General features: G+C 41.7%; 1 protein-coding gene across 5 annotated transcripts in view; it reads right to left on the reverse strand.

Annotated features, from left to right (window-relative positions):
- The window catches only part of ebf1a (EBF transcription factor 1a), a 484,706-nt gene that overhangs the window by 151,903 nt on the left and 309,479 nt on the right, over positions 1-23,324 (reverse strand). For all 5 annotated transcript variants that reach the window (XM_073067891.1, XM_073067892.1, XM_073067893.1 and 2 more), the window contains one exon: positions 17,923-18,049. In XM_073067891.1, coding sequence (XP_072923992.1) covers positions 17,923-18,049 — 127 coding nt within the window. The remainder of the gene's footprint in view (positions 1-17,922; positions 18,050-23,324) is intronic.

A 23,324-nucleotide genomic window follows, 5' to 3' on the forward strand; every position in this document is an offset into this window, starting at 1 on the left:
GAGTTTGTGAAATGTGTTCAGGAAAGTTTTCTAAATCAATATATAGAGGTACCGACTAGGGAGGATGCAATATTAGATCTCCTATTAGGAAATGAGTTAGGGCAGGTGACGGAAGTGTGTGTAGGGGAACACTGGTTCCAGTAATCATAACATCATTAGTTTCAACTTGATCATGGATAAAGATAGATCTGGTCCTCGGGTTGAAGTTCTAAACTGGAAAAAGGCCAAATTTGAAGAAATGAGAAAGGATCTAAAAAGCATGGATTGGGACAGGTTGTTCTCTGGCAAGGATGTGATTGGTAAGTGGGAGGCCTTCAAAGGAGAAATTTTGAGAGTGCAGAGTTTGTATGTTCCTGTCAGGGTTAAAGGCAAAATGAATAAGAATAAGGAACCTTGGTTCTCTAGGGATATTGGAACTCTGATAAAGAAGAAGAGAGAGATGTATAATATGTATAGGCAACAGGGAGGAAATAAGATGCTTGAGGAGTATAAAAAGAATAAGAAAATACTTAAGAAAGAAATCAGGAGGGCTAAAAGAAGACATGCGGTTGCTTTGGCAGTCAGGGTGAAGGATAATCCTAAGAGCTTCTACTGGTATGTTAAGAGCAAAAGGATAGTAAGGGATAAAATTGGTCCTCTTGAAGATCAGAGTGGTTGGCTATGTATGGAACCAAAAGAAATGGGAGAGATATTAAATGGGGTTTTTTGCATCTGTATTTACTAAGGAAACTGAAATGGAGTCTATGAAAACAAGGCCAACAAGTAGGGAGGTCATGGAACTTATACAGATTAAAGAGGAGGAGGTGCTTGCTGTCTTGAGGCAAATCAGAGTAGATAAATCCCCAGGACCTGACAGGGTATTCCCTCAGACCTTGAAGGAGACTAGTGTTGAAATTGCAGGGGCCCTGGCAGAAATATTTAAAATGCCGATATCCACGGGTCAGGTGCCAGCAATTGGAGGATAGCTCATGTAGTTCCGTTGTTTAAAAAAGGCTCAAAAAGTAAGCCAGGAAATTATAGGCCGGTAAGTTTGACATCAGTAGTATGTAAATTATTGGAAGGAATACTAAGAGATAGGATCTACAAGTATTTGGATAGACAAGGACTTAATAGAAAAAGTCAGCATGGCTTTGTGCATGGTAGGTCATGTTTAACCAATCTATTAGAGTTTTTCGAGGAATTTACCAGGAAAGTGGATGAAGGGAAGGCAGTGGATGTTGTCTACATGGACTTCAGTAAGGCCTTTGACAAGGGCCCACATGGGAGGTTAGTTAGGAAGATTCAGTCGCTAGGTATACATGGAGAGGTAGTAAATTGGATTAGACATTGGCTCAATGGAAGAAGCCAGAAAGAGGTAGTGCAGGGTTGCTACTCTGAGTGGAGGCCTGTGACTAGTGGTATGCCACAGGGATCAGTGCTGGGTCCATTGTTAATTGTCATCTATATCAATGATCTGGATGATAATATGGCAAATTGGATCAGTAAATTTGCTGATGATACAAAGATTGAAGGTGTAGTGGACAGTGAGGAAGGTTTTCAAACCTTGCAGAGGGATTTGGACATGTTGGAGGAATGGGCTGAAAAAATGGCAGAAGGAGTTTAATGCGGACAAGTGTGAGGTATTGCATTTCGGAAGGCCAAACCAAGGTAGAACATACAAGGTAAATAGTAGGACACTGAGGAGTGCAGTAGAACAGAGGGATCTGGGAGTACAGATACATAATTCCCTAAAAGTGGCGTCACAAGTAGATAGGGTCATTAAAGAGAGCTTTTGGTACATTGGCCTTTATAAATCAAAATATTAAGTATAAGAGGTGGAATGTAATGGTGAGGTTGTATAGGACATTGGTAAGACCAATTTGGAGTATTGTGTGCAGTTCTGGTCACCTAATTACAGGAAGGATATTAATAAGGTTGAAAGAGTGCAGAGAAGGTTTACAAGGATGTTGCCGGGACTTGAGAAACTGAGTTACAGAGAAAGGTTGAATAGGTTAGGACTTTATTCCCTGGAGCGTAGGAGAATGAGGGGTGATTTGATAGAGGTGTATAAAATTATGATGGGTATAGATAGAGTGAATGTAAGCAGGCTTTTTTCAACTGAGGCTAGGGGAGAAAAAAACCAGAGGTCATGGATTAAGGGTGAAGGGGGAATAGTTTAAAGGGAACATTAGCGGGAGCTTCTTCACACAGAGAGTGGTGGGAGTGTGGAATGAGCTGGCAGATGAAGTGGTGAATGTGGGCTCACTTTTGACATTTAAGAAAAACTTGGACAGGTATACGGATGAGAGGGGTTTGGAGGGATATGGCCCAGGTGCAGGTCAGTGGGACTGGGCAGAAAAATGGTTCGGCACAGCCAAGAAGGGCCAAAAGGCCTGTTTCGGTGCTGTAATGTTCTATGGTTCTATAAATGGACAAAAAGGTTGACAAGAACATGGGGAGTGGGGAGGTGAAGCCTGTTCTGTGCTGTACAATTCTATAACTCCATTGAGTTACATTGATGTGGCCCCGACTGATTCTGACCCTGTCCAACTTTAATCCAGGGAGCTTTCCACAACCTCAGAGGATATCCTTTTCATTATTTTCCAAGCCTATTTTGTTCCATCAATCTCTGCTTAGAGGTTGGGATGAGATCACCTAGATGCAAGGGATGTGCCAGATAGCCTCATTGCATGCTCTATAGTCCTTGCAGAATCTAGTCCATGGTCTATGACTCCATTAATATTTTGTCTTCTTATCTCTCCTTCCCTCTATAACTCTTCAACAGTTTCAAATCAGATGAAAACTTTCCACCAGCAAGGGGAAGATGGACTTTCTCCAGAGTGACGTGGATTTACTCCATGATGTCAAACATATAACAAGTCCCCACATTGGAAAACATTCAACATGGAGGACAAGTCATTAGCTAATATTTAAGGCAGAAGCTGATAGATTCTTGATTAGTCAGGGCATGAAGGAATATGAGGGGAAGGTAGGAGATCGGGGCTGAGAGGGAAAATGGACCAGCCATGATGAAATGGCGGAGCAGACTCGATGAGCCAAATGGTCTAATTCTGCTTCAATATCTCATGGTCTTATGGTCTATGCAAAATAAAGAGCCAGGTGGCAACATTTTAACAAGCATATGCATAAAGTAATTTCAGGATCAGAATCTGGTTTAATCTCAGTCTTATATGACATGAAATTTATTGTTTTGCAGTAGCAGTACAGTGCGAAACATAAAATTGCTATAAATTACAAAATAAACAATAGTGCAAAAGAAGTAATAATGAGGTAGTGTTAATGGTTTCAAGGACTATTCAGTGGCAGAGGGGAGGAAGGTTTCCATAAATCATCGAGTGTGAGTCTTCAGTCTGCCGAGTGATGGATGTCGCTTTCTTGAGGCACTGATGGTGGGTATGACTGTGCCTGTGATGAAGCTGCATTCTCTTGTGATTCTGTGCATTGCAGCCAGTTGTAATGCAACCAGAATGCTCTCCACTTCACATCCATAGAAATTTGCAAGAGTCTTTCGTGACATACCAAAGCTTCTCAAACTCCTAATGATGTAGAGCCGCTGGCATGCCTGCTACGTGATTTTATCAATGCATTATGATTCTATGGTTCATTAGGTCCAAGAACATAATGCTGCTCAGCCTTTCCATTCCTGGCTCCTCTACAAGGATTGTTCTTCCTGAGCTGTACAACACAAAAAAAACCTTCAGCCACCATATCCCCTTCCTAAGGTCCACAATCAATGCCTTGGTCTTGATTACACTGATTGCAAGGTTATTGTTGTGATACCACTCAAACAGCCGATCTGTGTCACTCCTGTGTATCTCTTCACCATCTGAGACTTTACCAACAACAGTGGTGTCATCTGCAAATTTGTGGGTGACATTTGAACTATGCTTAGCCACATGGTCATGAGTGCAGAGAGTAGAGCAGTGGGCTAAGCACACATCCTTGAGGTGTGCACGTGTTGACTGTCAGCAAGGAGAACATGTCATTACCGATCTGTACTGTTTATAGTATAAACACTGTTTTACAGAATATCCATGAATTTCTCAAATTTAGTCATAGTAAGCACATGGATGCCACTGACTTATTTAGGAAAATGTTGTTTTACGTTTACAGCAGAGTTTTAACAAGCACACATGTGCAATTTGCAATAGGGAGACTGCAGTCAGCTGTGAGTAATGAGGTGCTAACCTGACCTGCAGAGGGGACAATAACAGGTGAGAACTGGGCCATTAATCTGCTGCTTAATTGTGCATGGAAAAAAGTACACTTAAAACAAGCATTGCCCTTATCATTACACAATTAACAGAAGTCTCTCCCACAGGAGTCAATGAGGAAAATTTGTTTATGTTTGAAAGGAGATTTGAATTTCAAGAGGTTTTCATTATTAAAACTCATTAAAAAAAAGCTTTTCTTTCAATGTTTTCCTCTTCCTCAGGTAAAGTTCCCAAACAACAATTCTTTCCACCCAAACCATAATTCAAGCAGCACACAAAAAGCAAAAGGAATTTGGCAGATGAGGCAGTATCCAGGGAGAGAAATGGACAGTCAGTGTTTTGGGTCAAGGCAGTTTGGACTGAAAGACTGAGGAGAGATGGCCAGTTTAAAGAGGTGGAGCACAAGCTTGTAAGTGATAGATGGATCCAGGTGAGAAGAGGATGAGGAGGGGAGAGTGGGAATGGTTCCAAAGACTAGAAGGGACATAGGCCTGCAGGAACTATGCTGGAAGGTAAGAAAGGTAGAACATTGAATCAAGGAAGGGCAGATGGGGAGGGAAACCAGTGGGAGGAGTGTCTGGATGATGAACAGATGGGAGGATGGAGAACAGGAAACAGAAAGGAGATCTGGCATAGGAAGAAGTGGGTAGATCAAGAGGAGAGAGAAAATGGAACAGGTTTCCAGATGCTGGAAAATCCAATCAAGTTGCAGATCATCCAGGTGGAATATGAGGTCCTGTTCCTCTAATTTATGTTTAGCCTCACCTTGACAGTCAAGGAAGTCAAAGACAGGCATGTCAATGTGGGAATGGGGAGGAAAGTTAAAATGCCTGACAAGTGGGAGCTCCAGATGACCACAGCAGACAGAGTGCAACTGCTTGTAAATTAAGTCACCCAGTCTGTGTCCATTTGTGCAGGATTAGAAGTAGGGAGGGAAAAAATCATCATCAAGCCTCCTCGTGTGATTTATGAACACTGATTGGAGAGTGAACAGGAGCTCAGAATTCATGCTGAATTCCTTATGCTCTTGACTACACAAATTTTGAAACTGATGTGTTTAGAGAGTGGAATTTAATAATAAAGTTTCTGGTCTTTATGGTTTGGTGCTACAACATGTGGCATTTCACTAAGGATTTTGTGAAGCTAACAAAGATAAAAACACAGAAAGGTAGGAGCAGGAGTGGGCTACTTAACCCTACAAACCTGCCCTGCCATTGAATGAGATCATCACAGAACTGCCCCCAGGCCTCAACTCCCCTCCAAATGGCTTCATGCATATGAGCCAGCTGGACTTCCTGCTGGATATACAGGTTTGGTATTGCAACTGCTCTGCCCGTGACCACAACAAATTGTGGAGAGTTGAAAATGCAGCCCATTCCATCATGAAAACCAGCTTCCCATCTATTTGTTCCACTTAGACTTCTTGCTACCTTGGAAAAACAACTAAACAAATCAAAGTCCTTCCTAGCCCAGTCAATCTCTCATCTCTCCCCTCCAATATAGAAGCTTGAGCATACTCAAAAAGAGCTTCTATCCTCCTCTAATAAGTCTATTGAATGGATGGCTTTTATGATAAAGGCAAACTGTTGATCTCATAATGTACCGAGTAATAGAATTGCCATTACATCACTCATTACCTGCACTGTAAGTGTAGCACCATATTCTGCATTCTGTTACTGCTTTTCCTTTGTACTACCTCAGAATGCAGAAATGTTTTACAAATGGCTTGCAGAACTAATTTTTTCATTGTATCTCAGTATATGTGGCAATAATAAAGCAATACCAATATCAATTATCCTACTCTCCCACATGACACATACCTTTCAGTCAGATCTTTTGAAGAAACTACCCAATTCATTACACTTATTGAGTCACTAGACCACCAGAGGAATTGACAAAGAAAAACGTTTCTGAATCATCTATGACCAATACAATCTGAGAGCGAGGTAGGGGCAGCCCCCACATGTCACCATGCTCCCAGCACCAACATAGAGCACCCACAAATTACTAACCCTAACTTGTAAGTGTTTGGAATGTGGGAGGAAACTGGAGCACCCAGAGGAAACCCACATAGAACATAATACTTCCTTACAGACAGTTGCTAAATTGAACCTGGATCGCTGGCATTTTAATTGTGTTATGCTAACCACAACTTTACTGTGCCACCCAGAAGCTCAATTCAATTCAATTTGTTATAAAGGTATATATTGTTACTTATGTAACTATGGTTAAACTCCAAAATGATGAATTGGCATTTAGTCATGACAATGGAATATGCAGCAAGTCCAATTTTCACTCCACTCTGGCAACTTCCTGCTGAAATTAAGACTGTTTAAGATCATAAGAAATAAGAGAAGCAGTAAGGCAATGAGCTGGTTGGTAAGCCAGAGGGTTTCTCAAGTCTGTTAACCATTCACTGAGGTCATGGCTGATCTTCCAACAGCACTCCACTTTCCAGCACAACATCCATCTCCTTTAATTCTTCTAAAATCCAGAACACTACTAAGTGGTAGAAAAATCATGCCATCCACTATTTTTATAGGTCTACTTTACATTAGAAATTGAAGGGATGAGGAGTTGGTCATTGAGCAAGTTTTGAAGGTGCTCAATGGCAGAGCTTCCTCAGCCAACTGGGGAGAGAATCCCAAACCCTCATTACCCTTTCATCATTGTGCATTATGCAACAGGTTGCATTGGTAGATCTGTCTTCTCACATAGAGTTGATGATTTGGAGCTCAACCATACTGGGATTCAATGACTGAGGCCGGAGTGACCTTGTTTGTGAAATGGAGGTGATGTAGGTTGACTAATATCCAGTAGACAAGTCCAGTCAAGTGGGAAGCTTGTTTTGGGTGAGACACAGCATTGTAATAGGAGATTGAGAAGTTGGACCATGACGTTGTCTTGCTTGACACCAATCAGCATTGACTTAAAGTGTCACAAGAATGCATTTCCAGCTTGATACTTGAAGAACCTTTAGAAAAAGGCAAATCCGATAATGGCCAACTCCTTGTCTCTGTAATTTGTAAAGTAAACTAAAACATTTAGAAACTGGTGCATAGCATGACTTTTGCACTATTTCTTAATTTAGTTGGTTTCTTAAGGTTGCTATAGACTATATAAAGAGAAAAGAAGTGGTAAGAAAGGAGTCTGAGGCATTTTTTTTCCTCGCAGGCTTTCTACTAATTCTGTAAAGATCGAAACTGTCAGGGCAATGTTGTAACAGATGCCGGAAGCAGCTAAGATGTACGAATAATAGGAGCAGAACCTTTCAAGATTAGCTATGCTTATAATTATTTTCTTACCTAAAAGTAGCAACAATCAAAAGGAAACTTACAGCATAGGAAGCCACAAAACTATCAGTATGCTGCCCAGTGTTGTGAGACACAGAAGGTGTTCAAGTTAAACAGATAACAGAACATCAGAGCTAACCACACACACATCTGTAATGGATGTTATTTTTGCATTTTGTCTCTTTACTTCTGAGCTGGTCCCTGACACACAAAACAACCTTCAAAGTGAATATATCAACCCCATGCCCTTCCATAGCTGTTGATCTCCAAACTTCCATCCATTCTGTAGAGATCCATTCAGGCCCTGTTTGCCACATCGTAACTGCCCTCACAGCACTCACCTTGATCCTCTCCCCTTCAAGCCAACCATTTATCATCAGGACTTGGCCATTTCACATTTCATTCTATTGCATCTGCCACTCATCCAGGAGCAATTTACAGTGGCCAGTTAACCTTCCAACCTGTAACCCTTGCAAAGTAGGAGGAAACTGGAGCACCCAGGAGAAACCCATGTGGTCTCAAGAATATGTGAATGACATTCCAGAGTTCATGATCAAAATAATGTAATGAAACTGTGAGGCAGCAGCTCTTTTAGCACCACTATCCTTCATCTATATCATCCTGCTCTACAGTTCTACAACTCTTGTCCCTTTATCCCATATGCTCCGCAATCTCCTGAAGACTGCCTACAAAGGAGCCCATGCAATTTTACCAATGCCAGCAACCATCCAATAGTTTACCAACTATAGGAAGCATCTTTCAAAAACTCAAGAATGTCTTCATCTGCTCTCCAGAGTTCCAGCAGAGATTAATGGACAGGAATTCAGAGAGGGCCTTCTCCTGTTCTGGATGCCTTGTAGCATTGCAAACACTGCCCAATAAATGACCAGCAGAAATGGTGAACCATGCCAATGAAGCAAGAATCCTGCAGGTTATCATGGCTCAGTCCAAGATGGGGTAGCATAACCTTTAATTGAGCCATCCATGCACACATCATTGAAAATAACTTACAGAACTCCAGATCACCTGTGCTTTCAGAACCTCTCTTTTGCTAGGATTGCCAACACCAGTTAGAAATACTTTCTTAACAGGATTGTTCTCTGAACTGTCCCTCCATTCAAATGCCTCGTAAAGAACACTTCCACTAATTTTGGTTTCCCACTCTACTCTAACTTCTTTGCTTCCTTCCTAGTGTTCCAGCAGCAGGAATATTAGTTTCCAAAGATTTGAACTATTCCTACCTGGCCCATGAGAGGTTAATTAGCTCAGCTCTTACCATGGTAATGTTACCTTGACCTGCAATAGTGCTTCTCAGATGGGAAGGGTGTGGGGTGTGAAGAAACAAGTAGTCTGGATTAATGCCCAGCAGCCCCGATGGAAACTGCCAGTAGCTGGCAAAATTGGGTTCTGCACTGACCTCACACTCAGCAGAGTCAGGCAAAGTACAATGCGAGTGTGCCATTGCCCAGCAGCTGAAGAAATGGACCTTTAGGTTACACAGAACAGAACAGAAAGGGACCATGTGAGTGAAATGGTCTGTATTGCTGGTTACACTCCTCACAAGGCACTATGCATTGTTTCTCCTGTTCTGTTGAAGGATCACTGGCCCAAAGCCCTAACTCTGTTTCCTGCTCCACAGATACTGCCTGGTCTAATCAATGTTTCCAATACTCTCTCTTCTTAAACAACAGTCTGCTGGAGGAACTCAGCAGGCCAAGCAGCATCTGTAAGAAGAAAGGAACTGAAAGGAATTGTTGAAATGCTAACAATTTTTTCTTCCCACAGATGCTGCTCCAGCAGATAACTTCCTGCTCCAGATTCTAGTGTCAGAAGTTATATCTTTTTCTATTGCAGTTCTCCCCAAATCCCTCTATTCCATTTCCCTTCATCAACATCCCTGGCCCCAAAATCTATGATTCAAATCAAAACAGCTCCAACTTATGAATTCATTTTAAAGAGATACAGGGTTTTGACTGAAACATCGATGCTGCTCAACCCACTGAGTTCCTCCAGCAGATTGTATGTTGCTCCAGATTCCAGTATATCCACTCTCTTGTGCCTCCATATGAAAAAGTGGTTGAGTGGATATGTTAGGCTAGTGGTCACCAACCTGTCGATCACGATTGACTGGTCAATCTTTGAGACTTTCCCAGTAGATCCCGAAAAAATAAATAAATAAATGCACAAATACTGTTGAAAGATTGTTTCTGGGTTGCGGGGTTTTAGTTCCGTTCTTTCTGTCCAATGCGCATGTTTGTAGCTCCCCCGCCACGTACGACACAGTGTACTTCAGTGGTCCGCAACCACCGGGCGGCGAGGAAATGATATGATTTGGCGATATGAAACGATATGAGTCAGCTGAACCTTTCCTCATTCCCTGACACACCCACTGTTGAACTTGAACACACACGAGGTCATCAGTCACCTAAACGCAGTGATACCCTCACACCAGGGATCACTGGTTGGCCTCAGGTAACCAGCCACCTCACGCGCTGGCGAGAAGTGCTGTTGCTACTGGCCTGGAGCGCGGACAGATGGGCGCCGCCTCTAAACCTGTTTAACACACCGAATGTTCGTGGGGAACTCGGTGCTAAAATATTTGCAGGCGACCTAATTGGGGCTCAGGGTTTCGTAAGTAGCAGAGCAGCTACCTCGATGCAATCTGCCCTCGAGACAAACTTTTGTCGGCCGATAGATCCTACAAGGGGGACAGATACGCGCACTGTCACCTCCTCGCTTGGTTGGTCGCTCTCTCCGGACTGCAACCGCCGCGGCCCCGGCACAGGGACCTCCGGCCCTGACCTTGTCCTCTCACCCACCCACAACCAGCTGCACCTGGCCAAAGCGTCTGGTGGCGGGCGGGCAAGAGGCTGGATTTTGGGCCCAGAGGTTGTCTAATGGGGCAATGAAGCCCTCAAAGCTGCTTTGGTACCTTGAGTCCAAGCACCCTGCACTTAAAGACAAACTCGTTAAGTTTTTTCTGCAGGAAAAAAACGTGAGCAAGCGGGACAGAAGCTAAGTGCTGAGAGCCACGTAAACTAAATTGCGGTATAGTAGACTGGGCATAAGGAACCTGCTTCGAGTATCACTGTACTCTGGTCTTGATTAACATCCGCTCCCCCACGCCCCCCCCCCCCCCTGTCGGCTGGTCCACAAGAATATTGTCAATATTAAACCAGTCCACGGTGCAAAAAAGGTTGGTGACCCCTGGTGTACATACATTATTTCTACTTCTGGGTTGCGGAGTTTTACTTCCGGTCTTTTCTGCCCAGTGAACATGCGTGGGACTAATCGATTTAATAGGTTGATCTTGCCTTTCACTAAGGCTGAGATAGGGGATCATGGGCTTAAAGAGGTTGGTGACCACTACTTTAGGCCTTGTACTCGAGTGTGCAAGTCTCTAGAGTTGTCCAGGCGTCTCCTATCATAAATACTTAAACTGCAAGCACTGTCACTCTTTAAGATACTGGAGATGGGCAGGTTGGTTATGGTGATAAAACCCCTAGTAATACATCCCAGCAGTGCAGGCAGCCCCACTTCAGGCTGGTCTGGGAGTTCATTTGGCAAAATGGACACATACTTCGGAGCTCCAATATGATCAAACATTGGAATGAAAGGACTGAAACAAGATAAAGTGGGACACCAAGTATTGCAAAGAGGACAAAACGTTAACCCAACTACATTGGTGATTTGAGACATAACTGAGGTGGTAACTACAACAAACAAAATTCTGGAAGAATTCAATGGATCAGGCAACAAGACAATTGACAGCCAATGCTTTGGGATGAAAACCTTTACCTAGACCCAAACTGTCAACTGTCCATTTTCCTCCATAGATGCTACCTGACCTACTGAGTTCCTCCTTGTTAGTCCAGGCTCCAACATCAGCAGTCTCTCATGTTTCCTGAAAAGTTAACTATCGGCTGACTTCATGGCAATGAATGGGAAACAGGTCATGGTTATATCCGTGACACTAAAGTGTAATGTCTCAGCCATTACTATCAACCAACTACATCTCCCCACCCATTGAAGCTTAGAGACTGAAGCTATCATTAAGTACCATCACTCATCCTCCCTACCTCTCCTGACCAGAGACTGATATTTGCAGTATTTAACACTATCTTTTGATTAAAAACAACCCCCTAGCTTTGGCTCCATGCTAACAGAGCTGCCGGTCTGCCTTGTGAAGCTCTGGAGCAAAAGTGCAAAGTTGTTCACAGTGAGGGAAGTTAAGACCATCTGGTTGGTATCTAAGACAGAACCCTGTCTCCACTTCACTAGTTGGTAAGGGCACAGGGTGCATGACCCTGAATGCAGCAAGTTAACTGGTGGGATCAGGTCATGTGTATGTATATATAAAAAAATCAGGGGAATGTCATTTAGGTCAGCTTAAGAGGCAGTTTTCAGACAGATAGATAGCTGAAGGCCATATTTTGGCTAGCAACAATTAAAAATAATTTCTTCTAAATGAGACCTGGCCACAAGCAATGAAGCAACAGAAGTGGGCAGTTCCTACAGCCCAGGAAAGCATAGCTGATGGTGCATTGAATCACTGTCTAAATAAAAAAAACTGCCTTGTAGTTTGGTCCATTTCCCTCAATCATCTCCATTACTTCCCCACCCCACCCCCATAAGGTCAAACGAACAAGCAATATTAAGTATTTAGTTGAAGGACTAAGGTTTATCCACTCTGAGAAAATACATGACCACTGTGGTTTTATAATATGTTCCAGAACATTGCGTTCACTGTGGAACATTACAGAGGGAGAGAAGAAAAATAAAACACTCCAGTTTTTTGGAATGTTTCATGGAATGTGTTAGGTTCAAAACTTCCAATTGCTCTATTTCCTGTAGAACTATAATGAGGCTTGTTAAAAAAAATCAGAGTACAAACTGTGTGGGAGTTAAAACAAGTTCACATGGGAAATATGAATGACCTACACACAGACGTTGGATGGGTTTACTAAACAGCTAGTTAGCTTGTTATTCAAAACTTACAAGAGACCAATAAAGGCAATTAAAAAACAGCAGTCCATTGGGTCCAGATTACGACAGGATTTATGCTTCGTGTACTTCAGAGGCTAAAGATTTTACCATTAAATGGTACTCTTTCCACTACAGAAAGAGAGAAAAAATTGTTTCTCAATTTTCCTTTTGCAAAAATGCTGACTATCTTCATTAAATGAATCAAAAATTGTTTGGGGATTTCTTGAACTCAGTGTGAAACCCCAGCTAAATGGCTTGTAACCATTTTCTCTAATTTGATGTTAGAATGATTGTACTACAAACAAATTTTTCTTCCACGGTCATGCTTATGATTTTTAATTAGGTACAACAACAATGTCAACACATAGCAGTCTGCCAGTGTTCACTGGACCTATTAGAGTGGGGTAAATTGTATGACCAATGCACTTCCCCTGCACCCATCGCCACACAGTGCACATACTGTTGACAGTTCCGTAACTGACATTCTTCAGGATGCCAGAAGAAACCAGAAACAAACAAATTAGGCAAATCTGTTCCATACACAGCTATTATGGGGCACAATTAAGAAAGCTGCCTACACTTGTATTGACTGCCTCTGGGATTTCTTTTTAAGTGATGAAATTGAAATTATGCTGGAGAAGATGTAAGGTTTTGATAAATTTAAGATTTGTACTTAGTTGCACCCCTCCTTTCAAAAGGTGACCTTCTCCCTCGCTAATTGAGGTACCTTGCAGAGCATTCACTGAATGTACACTGAAGTTGCTTTTGTAGGCTATTGCACAACAGTAGGAATCTCATCTAGGCTGGGTTCATCTTTAGCAACACACACAAAATGCTGGAGGATCTTCATCAGAACTGATGAAGGGTCTCGGCCTGAAACGTCGACTGTACTCTTTTCCATAGATGCTGCCTGGCCTGCTGAGTTCCTCTAACATTTTGTGTGTGTTGCTTGGATTTCCAGCAACTGCAGATTTTCTCTTGTTTGCGATTGAGTTCATCTTTAGTCCCGTCTTACATTCCAAACTGGGACCCTGCAGAAATTCTTAGGTTCAGCATCTCTCTGTCCTGGGAAAGCTGAGACGGTCTGCAGTACTGGCCAGACCCCTAAAGATTCTGAGTCTGATGGTTTAGATTCACGTGGGGTAGATGGATTTCCATTCAGTCACCACGGGAAATCAGTGAGCAATCTAACCTCAAAGAATAGTGATATTTTCTTAATGACTCTTGGTTTGGAAAAATACTGTATAAATGGTATTAGCATTCATAATAACATTTCTATCTGGGACTTTGATATAATTAACTTCAATTATTTTTATTTCTTTACTCACAGACATGAAAGTAGAAGGCTATTCAGCCCTTTGAGTCAGCTCTGTCATTCTATACAATCATGCCTGATCCAGTACCTTAGTCCCATATGCCTGCTCCTTTATGCTCCCATGCCTTTTGTATATGAAAAACTATTTACTTCTTTCTTAAGCATATTCAGGGACCACATCTTCATATCGCTCCATGGTAATGAATTCCAAATGTTCATTATTCTCTTTAGTGAATAAATTTCTCCTTATCTCAGTGCTAAAGGTCTTGCCCCTGCCCCATCCTGAGATTGTAACCCTTGGTCCAAGAATCCCCAGAGAAGGGAAACATCATCCCTGCATCCACCCTGCCAAAACCTGCCAGGGTTTTGTACATTTCAATGAGATCCTCTTTGTTCCTCCATTTTAAGTGCACATTGACCTCATCAGCCAGATAGATCGGGTGGTAAAGAAGCACATGGCACACTTGCCTTTGTTGGTCGGATATTGGGTACAAGAGTAAGTCATGCTGCAGCTATATAAAACTTTGCTTAGGCCACATTTGAGAGTGTTGTGTGAAGTTTGGGCCACCCCATTACAAGAATGATATGAAGCTTTGAAGATGATCCAGAAGTTTACAGGACCATCTGTATAGATTAGAAGATATAATCTATATTGGGTAGACTTGGGTTGTTTTCACTGGAGCAGAAGAGGGTGAAAGGAAATCTAATAAAAGTTTATAAAGTTAAGAGCAGTATGGATAGAGCAAACAGCCAAAATCTTACCCCGAGTAGAAATGTCAAATACTAGAGAGCATAGCTTTAAGGTAAGAAGGGGAATGATTATAGGGCTGTGCAAGAGAAGTGTTTTACACAAAGAGTGATAGGTGCCAAAGGTAGTGGTGGAAGCAAATCCAATAGCGATGTTAAGAGACTTCTACAAAGACACATGAATATGCAGTAACTGGAGGGATATGGACCAGATACAGGCAGTACAAATTAGTGGCACTGTTTCTATCCCTGTAAGCGGATGGCAGCACTGTCACATGAAGAGAGATTTAGAATATAGAACCTCTGTTGCAACTGCCTCCATTACCAATATATCCTTCTATTGATAAAGGTTAATTATTAGCTTTATTTGTCACATGTACATCAAAACAGCAAAACATATAGAACAAGCAAGAGAAAATTTGCAAATGCTGGCGATCCAAGCAACACACACAAAATGCTGGAGCAGCTCAACAGGCCAGGCAGCATCTATGGAAAAAAGTACAGTCGACATTTCGGGCTGAGATACTTCGGCATGAGACATATAGTACAATACGTTGTTTATGTTAATGAAACACAGGCAAGGATGTGCTGACAAGCAATACCATGCTTCCCGTGCCAATGTAGCATGCTCACAACTTACTAACCCTAACCCTTTAGGTAAGAAGACCATGAACCTGAAATGTTGACTCCATGTCTCTATTCACAGATGCTGCCTGATCTGCTAGGTATTTCCAGAATTTTCTGTTTTCATTACAGATTACACATGAAAGAGTCTTCCTGTAGACTGTTGGTTATTAGACAAGACTGATGAACTCCAAAGCATTATGAGGTCAGTAAAGGTTGAGTGTTGATGATATAGTTTTCTTCCCTTGTCCATTGTGCTTCAACACGGAACCAAAGCCTCACTGCAATCTAAGGAGCAGCCTCTCAGACAAGATAAGACAAATAAAAAGGCAATCGTGGAGACAAAATGAAAATGTATTTGACTATTACTTACTGCAGTTGCACTGCTGATAGAATTCAACCAAATGTCAGAACGATTTAACTTCGGGCATAAGTATAAAGGTGTCATTTAAATGTATTGAGAAATGGAAAATACGTTTTGAAATTTCTTTTAAAATGAATAAAATATATCAGAAGTTATTCAAACAGGCAAACAAAATGCGTTTGTTTAATTATAGACAGACAGGTAGAATGCAAGGCACTGTGGGAAGGTTTCAGCAATACTGTGGCTGCATTTAAAGATGTGAAAGACATAGACTGTGAATACTAGAAATGTTTGGGTGGAAATATAGTTCTCTCATTATCCATTGAAGAACAGCTTTCTTCTGGGCACTTTTAAAATGTATTTTATACTGCATTAGAGAAATCATCCTCCTCCAGGACTTTACTAATTCACCTTGGCTCAGTGTACTGAAGAGGCACCTCACGTTCCAGAAAGCTGAGAAGGTAACCGCTCACATGTTGGTTTCACCTTCTCCTCAACAACATTCCAGTTTCATTCAGCATCCCATAAACTATAGCAGGCTCCCTATATATCTGATGACACTATCACCCACTATGACCAGGGCCAGCATGAAGAGCCCATGTCTGTCCGTGGTGTGGGGGTCAGTTGCAGCATGGGATGATGAATGGGGTGAAGAGTAGCTGCACGTACTGAGTCCACTTGGTGTCTCCTCCCCTGCACTTTCCTTCAGCTTTCTCACGACCATTCCTGCAGCTTCTCCGTGAGATTGTGTGAAGGTTCATCAAGGCTCTAGCACCCATTGCCTGTGTCACAGGATGACTGCCTTCCCTGAAGTAATGTTATTGGGGAACTTTCAACTTTTTTTTCTAAAAAATTTCCTGGTTATTTTTGTGTGCCACTTGAGTGAGTGAGAGCCTGAGATACAGCATGCATGGAGGCCAATTTTAGGAACATCACATAATTAGTTAATCAGAATCACACACTGAGAACATGAATGACTTAGATGAAGACCAGCCAAGCCACTAATGGGAAATCCCCAGGCTGATTCATTAATGATGCAGAAAAGGTTATGGGGCAGTCAGTTTCCTATGTGACCCAGGAAAGTGAAAACTTATATCTTCAGATCTGACAAATTTACTGCTTAAAAACAAGTTTTGAATCATTTCTACAATGCCGCGTGAGAAGAACTCTCTGCAGAACAAGTGTCTTTGCTTCATTTCTTCTCCTATATATAGTTTCTTTGTATATATCATATATAAAGTTCTGTCTGTCCAGGCCACCAAGCAGATTGCAAATAGCAAAAGTAGTATATTTGATAAGTCTCCCAATCTTCAATTACACCAACAATTTAAAGTTGCTTGCTTGAAAACTTCAAAGATAATTAGGACACCTTACAAAGTCCAATCAGAGACCATAATATAGGAGGAATTTCCTGTTTTCCAGCCTACAGTGTAAAGGTGGAGGAGATGAAGTACCCAAGACCACTCAGAGCATTATCAATCAGTTAACTAGAACTTTTCTTCACAGCTTTGCCTCGTGTATTTTCAGAGATACCCAAAAATAAAAATGGAGTTGCACTTGAATGCAAATGGAATGCAGTAAGTCAATTATGGAGGTCAACATAGTGGCTGTGTCACTGTTGATTTCAAACCCAAACTGTGACGTGAGTGAGGGTGAGGGTGGGCATTGGGAGCAGATGGGAAGGATGGTAACATATAGCTTAGGTGAAACCCATCAATTCCAAGCACCTCTGAGTGTAAAACTGAGAGAGCCAGAGGAAGGATTACACCCACAGAGAAAACAAGCTGAGACATTGGCTAAGCAATGTGTTTAGTTGACACCATTCAGAATGGTTACTGGAAAGGTAAAGTGGAACAAGACAAGGCTAACTACATCAGACAGGCCAACCAGTAGAGCAGCTCTCTTTTAATGTTATCTACTCTTCATCCTCCCAGCATCCCTTAATCCAAGCAATTGACATTTCTACTAATGCCGAGATTTTTGCCAAACACCTTCCACTCTCATTTCTAACCCCTGAAGATATACTGCTGGGGCTGGGCTTTGCCAGACTATTTACATGTACGGTGGCACTCAAGGACAAGTTTATCTTTATCAATGTCCAAACAAGCACACATTCCAGTACGGGGTTTGGGAAAGAGTGGGGAAGGGGGCAAATTTAAGCTGTCCAGAGGGTGGAATAACTCTGTCTCTCTGGCTGAAATAGCATGAACCCAACAAGGACAAAATCATACAATGGAGCAATTGAAATGTTAAAGGAAAAAACACTGGAAAATCTACCAAAGGCTACAGATGACTCCTAAAACCACAAAAGAAAGGAAGAAGTATCAGCCCTTCTACAGTCCCAATGAGCTTCAAAAAATCCAAGAGTTGGTTGCTTACCTGTGTAGATGAACCGGCCCGGGGTTCCTTTACAGAACTGTTTCGACTTGTAAGACAATGTGACTTCCACCACACCAGGGATGTGACGGGGAGGGGTCTGCACTCTAATTGCATGCGGGGTGATTAGCTGCAATAAAGCACAGTAAAAATGCCATCAAGCTATCAAGTGATGTTCTTTAGCAGCACTTGACTGCCAAGTTTCAGTAAACAGGGTTTTTTCAAACCTGCAATAAACGTGTCACTGCCCTAATACTCTGCTGATAGAATGCACATTAAAATGTACTGACAAAGAGTATTAAAAGTGTTTTACAACACAGTTGTAAAGCAATTAACTTTGTATTTCCCTGATCTGGCATGGCTTGGCTGATTTCCTACCTTGAACATAGCGAGCAACAGAAGTAAGGTTCATAAAAGTGTTTTATTGTAACCAGATAGTTATTTTAATATACATTTCTCAGATAACAAAAGGGGATGGAAAGGCATTTCCTTTCAGAGCAAAAGATGGTATTAACTTCACCCGTTTGTCTCTGACAGCGAATATTTGCTATTGAAGAATTTCATTAACCTTTCTGGCAGATTATTCCAAACTCTGATTACAACATAATTGACGCAATAGAATTAAGTAGAAAGTTCAGACATTCATTTTGCACCTTGCCTGATGAACACTGTATTCAATGGAATCAGTGTAAATTTATGTGCAAAATGGACAAGAAACTCAAACCCATACTGTTTGAAAAGGAGGATTAGGATAAAATAAAGGCCAAAGCTTTACTATGTGTTGGTTATGTTCTGCCATTCCGTCAAGGCAATATTAATATAATAATAAAGGCCAGTTATATTTGTGTTTAATATGTATCTTTGACTCACTGATCTCTCATGAACAAAAACAAAAATTACAGATATTGGAAATTGGAAGTATAATCAGAATGCTGGAAATATTCAGCAGATTGGGCAGTATCCATAGAGAGAGACAATGCTATGTTTCAGGTAAATAGCCTGCTGAAATCTTTCTGATGAAAAGTTATTTGTCAGAAACAATCTTGACTTCCCAATCTTCCAGCCCTCTCTCCTGTAAAATTGCCATTCCATTTTCTCAGTAATTTTGTCTCCAGTGCATCTGTTTCTAGGATATTCAGGACATCAGAGATGTCTTCTTTCTTCAAAGGTTTCCCTTCCTCCAACATTGATGTTGCCCTTACCTGCATCTCCTCTATTTCCCAGACATCTGTCTTCACCCCATCTTCCTACTACCTTAACAGGAGAGAGTTCTTGTCCTCACCTATCACCCCATGAGACTCCGCATCCAACATATCATTCTCCACAACATCCGCCAACTTCAATGTAATCCTACCACCAAATGTATCTTTGCCTCCCCTTGCTCCACTCTTTACTTTCCACAGGGTTTGCTCCATCCATGAGTCCCTTGTCCATTTGTCTCTCCCCGCTAATATTGCTTCTGGCACTTATTCCTGCAAGCAAAAAAAAGAGCTACGCCTGCCCACTCAGCTCCTCCTTCTTCTCCATTCAAGACCACAAACAGTCCTTCTGGGTGAGCCACACTTCACCTGTGAATCTGTTGGGGTCTACTGTATCTGGTGCTCCTAATGAGGCCTCCTCTACATTGGTGAGACCCAACGTAGACTGAGGGACTGCTTTGTCAGGCACTTTTGCTCCACTCACAAAAAACAGGATTTCGCTTGGCCGATCATTTTAATTCCAATTCCCATTCCCATTCTGACATGTTGGTCCATGGCCTCATCTACTGCCACGATGAGGCCACTCTCAGACTGGATGAGCAACACCTCATATTCTGTCTGGGTAGCCTCCAACCTGATGGAATGAACATCCATTTCTCCAGCCTCTGGTAATTTTCCCCTCCCTCTCCCCTCTTCTTCAATTCCCCACTCTGGACATCCTTACCTTTTCTCTTCCCCTCACATACCTGTCAACTCTCCCCTGGTGCCCCTCCTTCTTCCCTTTCTCCCATGGTCCATTCTCCTCTTCTGTCAGATTCCTTCTTCACAATTGCATCAATTAACAAGGGGTCAGCAATAGAAAGGATGAACAATTTCAAATTCATGTGTGTCAACATCATTGAAAATCTATCCTGGGCTCAACATATTGATGCAATTGCGAAGAAAGCACACCAGTGGCTATATTTCATTTGGAGCTTGAGGAGATTTTGTATGTCACCAAAGCCTCTGACAGATTTCTACAGATGTACTGTGGAGAGCATTCTGACTGGTTGCATCACCGTCTGGTACGGAAGCACCCATGTGCTTAGGAGTTTGATTAGAAGATTGCTGCTGTTATAAGCACAATGTAGGAACATTTAGAACGGAAGCATTGTTGATTGCAAAATGTTTTAGGTTTCATAAGCGGAATCAAAAGGAAGGGGAGTCCATTTCAGCTTACATGGCTGAATTAAAGAAATTGTTTTAGCATTGTCAGTTCAATGATGGGCTTAATAATTCACTAAAAGTTCATTTAATTTGGAATCTTACAAGAAAGTGTTCAAAAAGACTCCTAACTGAAGCACAACTCACATTTAAAAGAGTTGTTGAAATTGCTGTACCAATAGAAACAGTAGACAGGAATGCTAGTGAGTTGCAGTCAGGAATGAAATGAACCATGAACAAAATTGCAACATTTGCCTGGCTGAACAAATTGTGTTACCGTTGTGGCACGGTTCACAGACACCAGACCAATGAAGGTTTAAAGGCAAAACTTGCAGAAAATGCAATGAAGTAGGACACATACAAATGCACAACAGCCAATAAGTGGACTGCACAGGGAAGAGAAAAAGATAAAAGTTGTTGCAGTTTCAAAAAGAACACTAAGCTGCATGCTGTTGATGAAAATACTGATAATGATGAGAGTGACACAGGACTGAGTAGCCTAGAGATTTACATTGTGGAAACTAACAAAAGGTAAGCAATATAGATTACACTAGAAGTGAATGGCAAATTGATTAAGATAGAATTTGACAATGACTCCGCTGTTTCAGTCATTCCACAAAATGAGTTTGAATGACATTTCAAAGATACTGAACTGAAGCCTACGGGTATCCAACTAACAACATATACTGGAGAAAAAATAACTCCTGTGGGAATGACATTTGTAACAGTGAAATACAACAACCAACATTGGGCTTGTAAGTGGCAAAAACAGGAGGGCCAGTATTGTGGGTACTTGACTGGCAAGACAACTACAACTTGACTGCAGATCGATCCACCACTTGTATGCCATATCCCCTGCAATCAAGAAAACTGAAGGCAAAATAGGATAAACACTGGATGATAATACAGCAGTGTTCAAGAATGGCATTGGAAAACTCAAACACATCAAGGGTAAAATACAGTTAAATGAAAATGCCACATCCAAGTTTTACAAAGCCTATCTGGTTCTTATAACATCCATAATAAAGTAGTCAGTGAGCTAATTCGCATGGAGGCTGAGGGAATTCTTTCCAAAGTTGTTCAGAGCACATGAGCAACACCAATGGCCCCAGCAGCCAAGAAGACTGGGTCTGTCATGATCTGTAATGATCTTAAAGTCATCATAAACCCAGTACTGAAAGTAGATCTGTGCCCAGAATAGAGGATATCTTTGCAAACCTTTCTGGAGAGAAACACTTCAGCTAGGTGGACTTAATACAGGCTTACCTACAGATGGAGGTAGAAGATGGTTTCTCACCAGAAGTTTTCACAAAGGGTTTTATCGCTATAATGGGCTTATTTTTGGAGTAGCGCCTGCATCTGAACTCTGGCAGAAAGCTCTGGACCAGGTGCTACAAGGCAACCCAGACATCACTTTTACTGGTGGGGATGAAGAGGTTTTAAAAAGATTAGAATAATATGGCCTCAGAGCATAACTTGACAAGTGTGAATTCTTTAAACCAAGCATCAGTTACTGAGTCACATCATCGATGCTCAAAAATTACACAAGTGTGCTGAGAAAATTCAAGCAGTGGTGGGTTCCCCAAGACCAAAGGACATATCACAGTTGTCGTCCTTTTTAGGATTTGTCAATTACTATAACAGGTTCCTGCCAAACCTGGCTAATGTGCTCACTCCTTGAACTCATTACTACAGATCAGGAAGAAATGGCAATGGGCAAAGCAGCGTGAGGTGGTTTTCCAAAAGACAAAGGAAAAGGTGACGTCAGACACTGTAGTCACACAATATGATCCACATTGTCCAGTGATGCTTGCCTGTGACGCTTTCCTTACGGTATAGGTGCAGTCATGTAGCATGTTATGAGTAATGGAAGTGAACACCACAAAGCCTTTCCGGCATGTTCCCATGCCACTGTAGAGAAAAAATGACGCACAGATTGACAGTGAGGCCTTGAGTCCAGTTTGGGGTGTAAAATGCTTCAACCAGAACTTGGATTGGAGAGTTTACCCTCATTATTGATCATCAAATACCAGTGTCCATTTTCCATCTGCAGGAAGATGTTCCACTGACAGCAGCAGCATGAATGCAGAGATGGGGTCTGTTTCCTGGAGAACACAATTACAAGATCGAATTCAAGAGGATGACTAATCATGTTAATGTCGATGGATTGTTCCGTTACCCTTGGAAAAGGAAGTACCTGATAAAATTCACAAAAGAGGAAGCTCCTCCCTATTATGGCAGTAATCATCCAAAGGGAAACAAAAAGGGACACCTTTAGGTGGTCAGCGTGGCCACCTAAAATGGTTGGAATGTGCAGCAGAAACTCCAGTTCCCCCAATTTTACCAGTATCAGGATAATGACAGTGGTTGCCTTCTGTGTGGATTGAGAGTTGTACCACCCAAGCTGAGAGCGAACGTGTTGGAGGAGATACATGCTGTTCATCTAGGCATGGTAAAAATGAATGTGTTGGCTCAAAGCTTTATCTGTTGTCTTGGGATAGATCAGTAGACTGAGCAGCTTGCCATGTACTGTTCAGATGCCAACATCCAGAGGAAAGGAGCCCAGAGCTGTTAGAGCCACGTCCTGCAGTCCCAGAGTCAACCCCCATGGAGGAGGCCCCAGAACCTAAAGATTGATTCACAGTCACAAGTCTCACCTCCCCACCCTCTCTTGCTCAAGAAAGACATTATCCTACAAGTGTAAGAAATACTACACAGATTTTAAATCTTTAGCATGAATAGGTCAATATAAAATTTACTATGCTTTGGATGTCTATATAGTAGTTATATGGTATACAGTATGTATAAGATGACTAGAGAGCAATACGTTACATACTTGAGCTGAGATGCATTCTATATTGAGTTGGAGTTTATAGCTAAGCAGAGAGGGGTGTTGTGTATTTAGTATTTCAGTAATATTTGAGTAATATTATAAATATATTGTTTCATTAAGCAATCTTTGTTTATATAATTGATTATAGTTATATGTATAAAGTGTTTGAA

Source organism: Hemitrygon akajei, chromosome 15 (assembly GCF_048418815.1).
Source record: "Hemitrygon akajei chromosome 15, sHemAka1.3, whole genome shotgun sequence".
Taxonomy (NCBI): Eukaryota; Metazoa; Chordata; class Chondrichthyes; order Myliobatiformes; family Dasyatidae; genus Hemitrygon; species Hemitrygon akajei.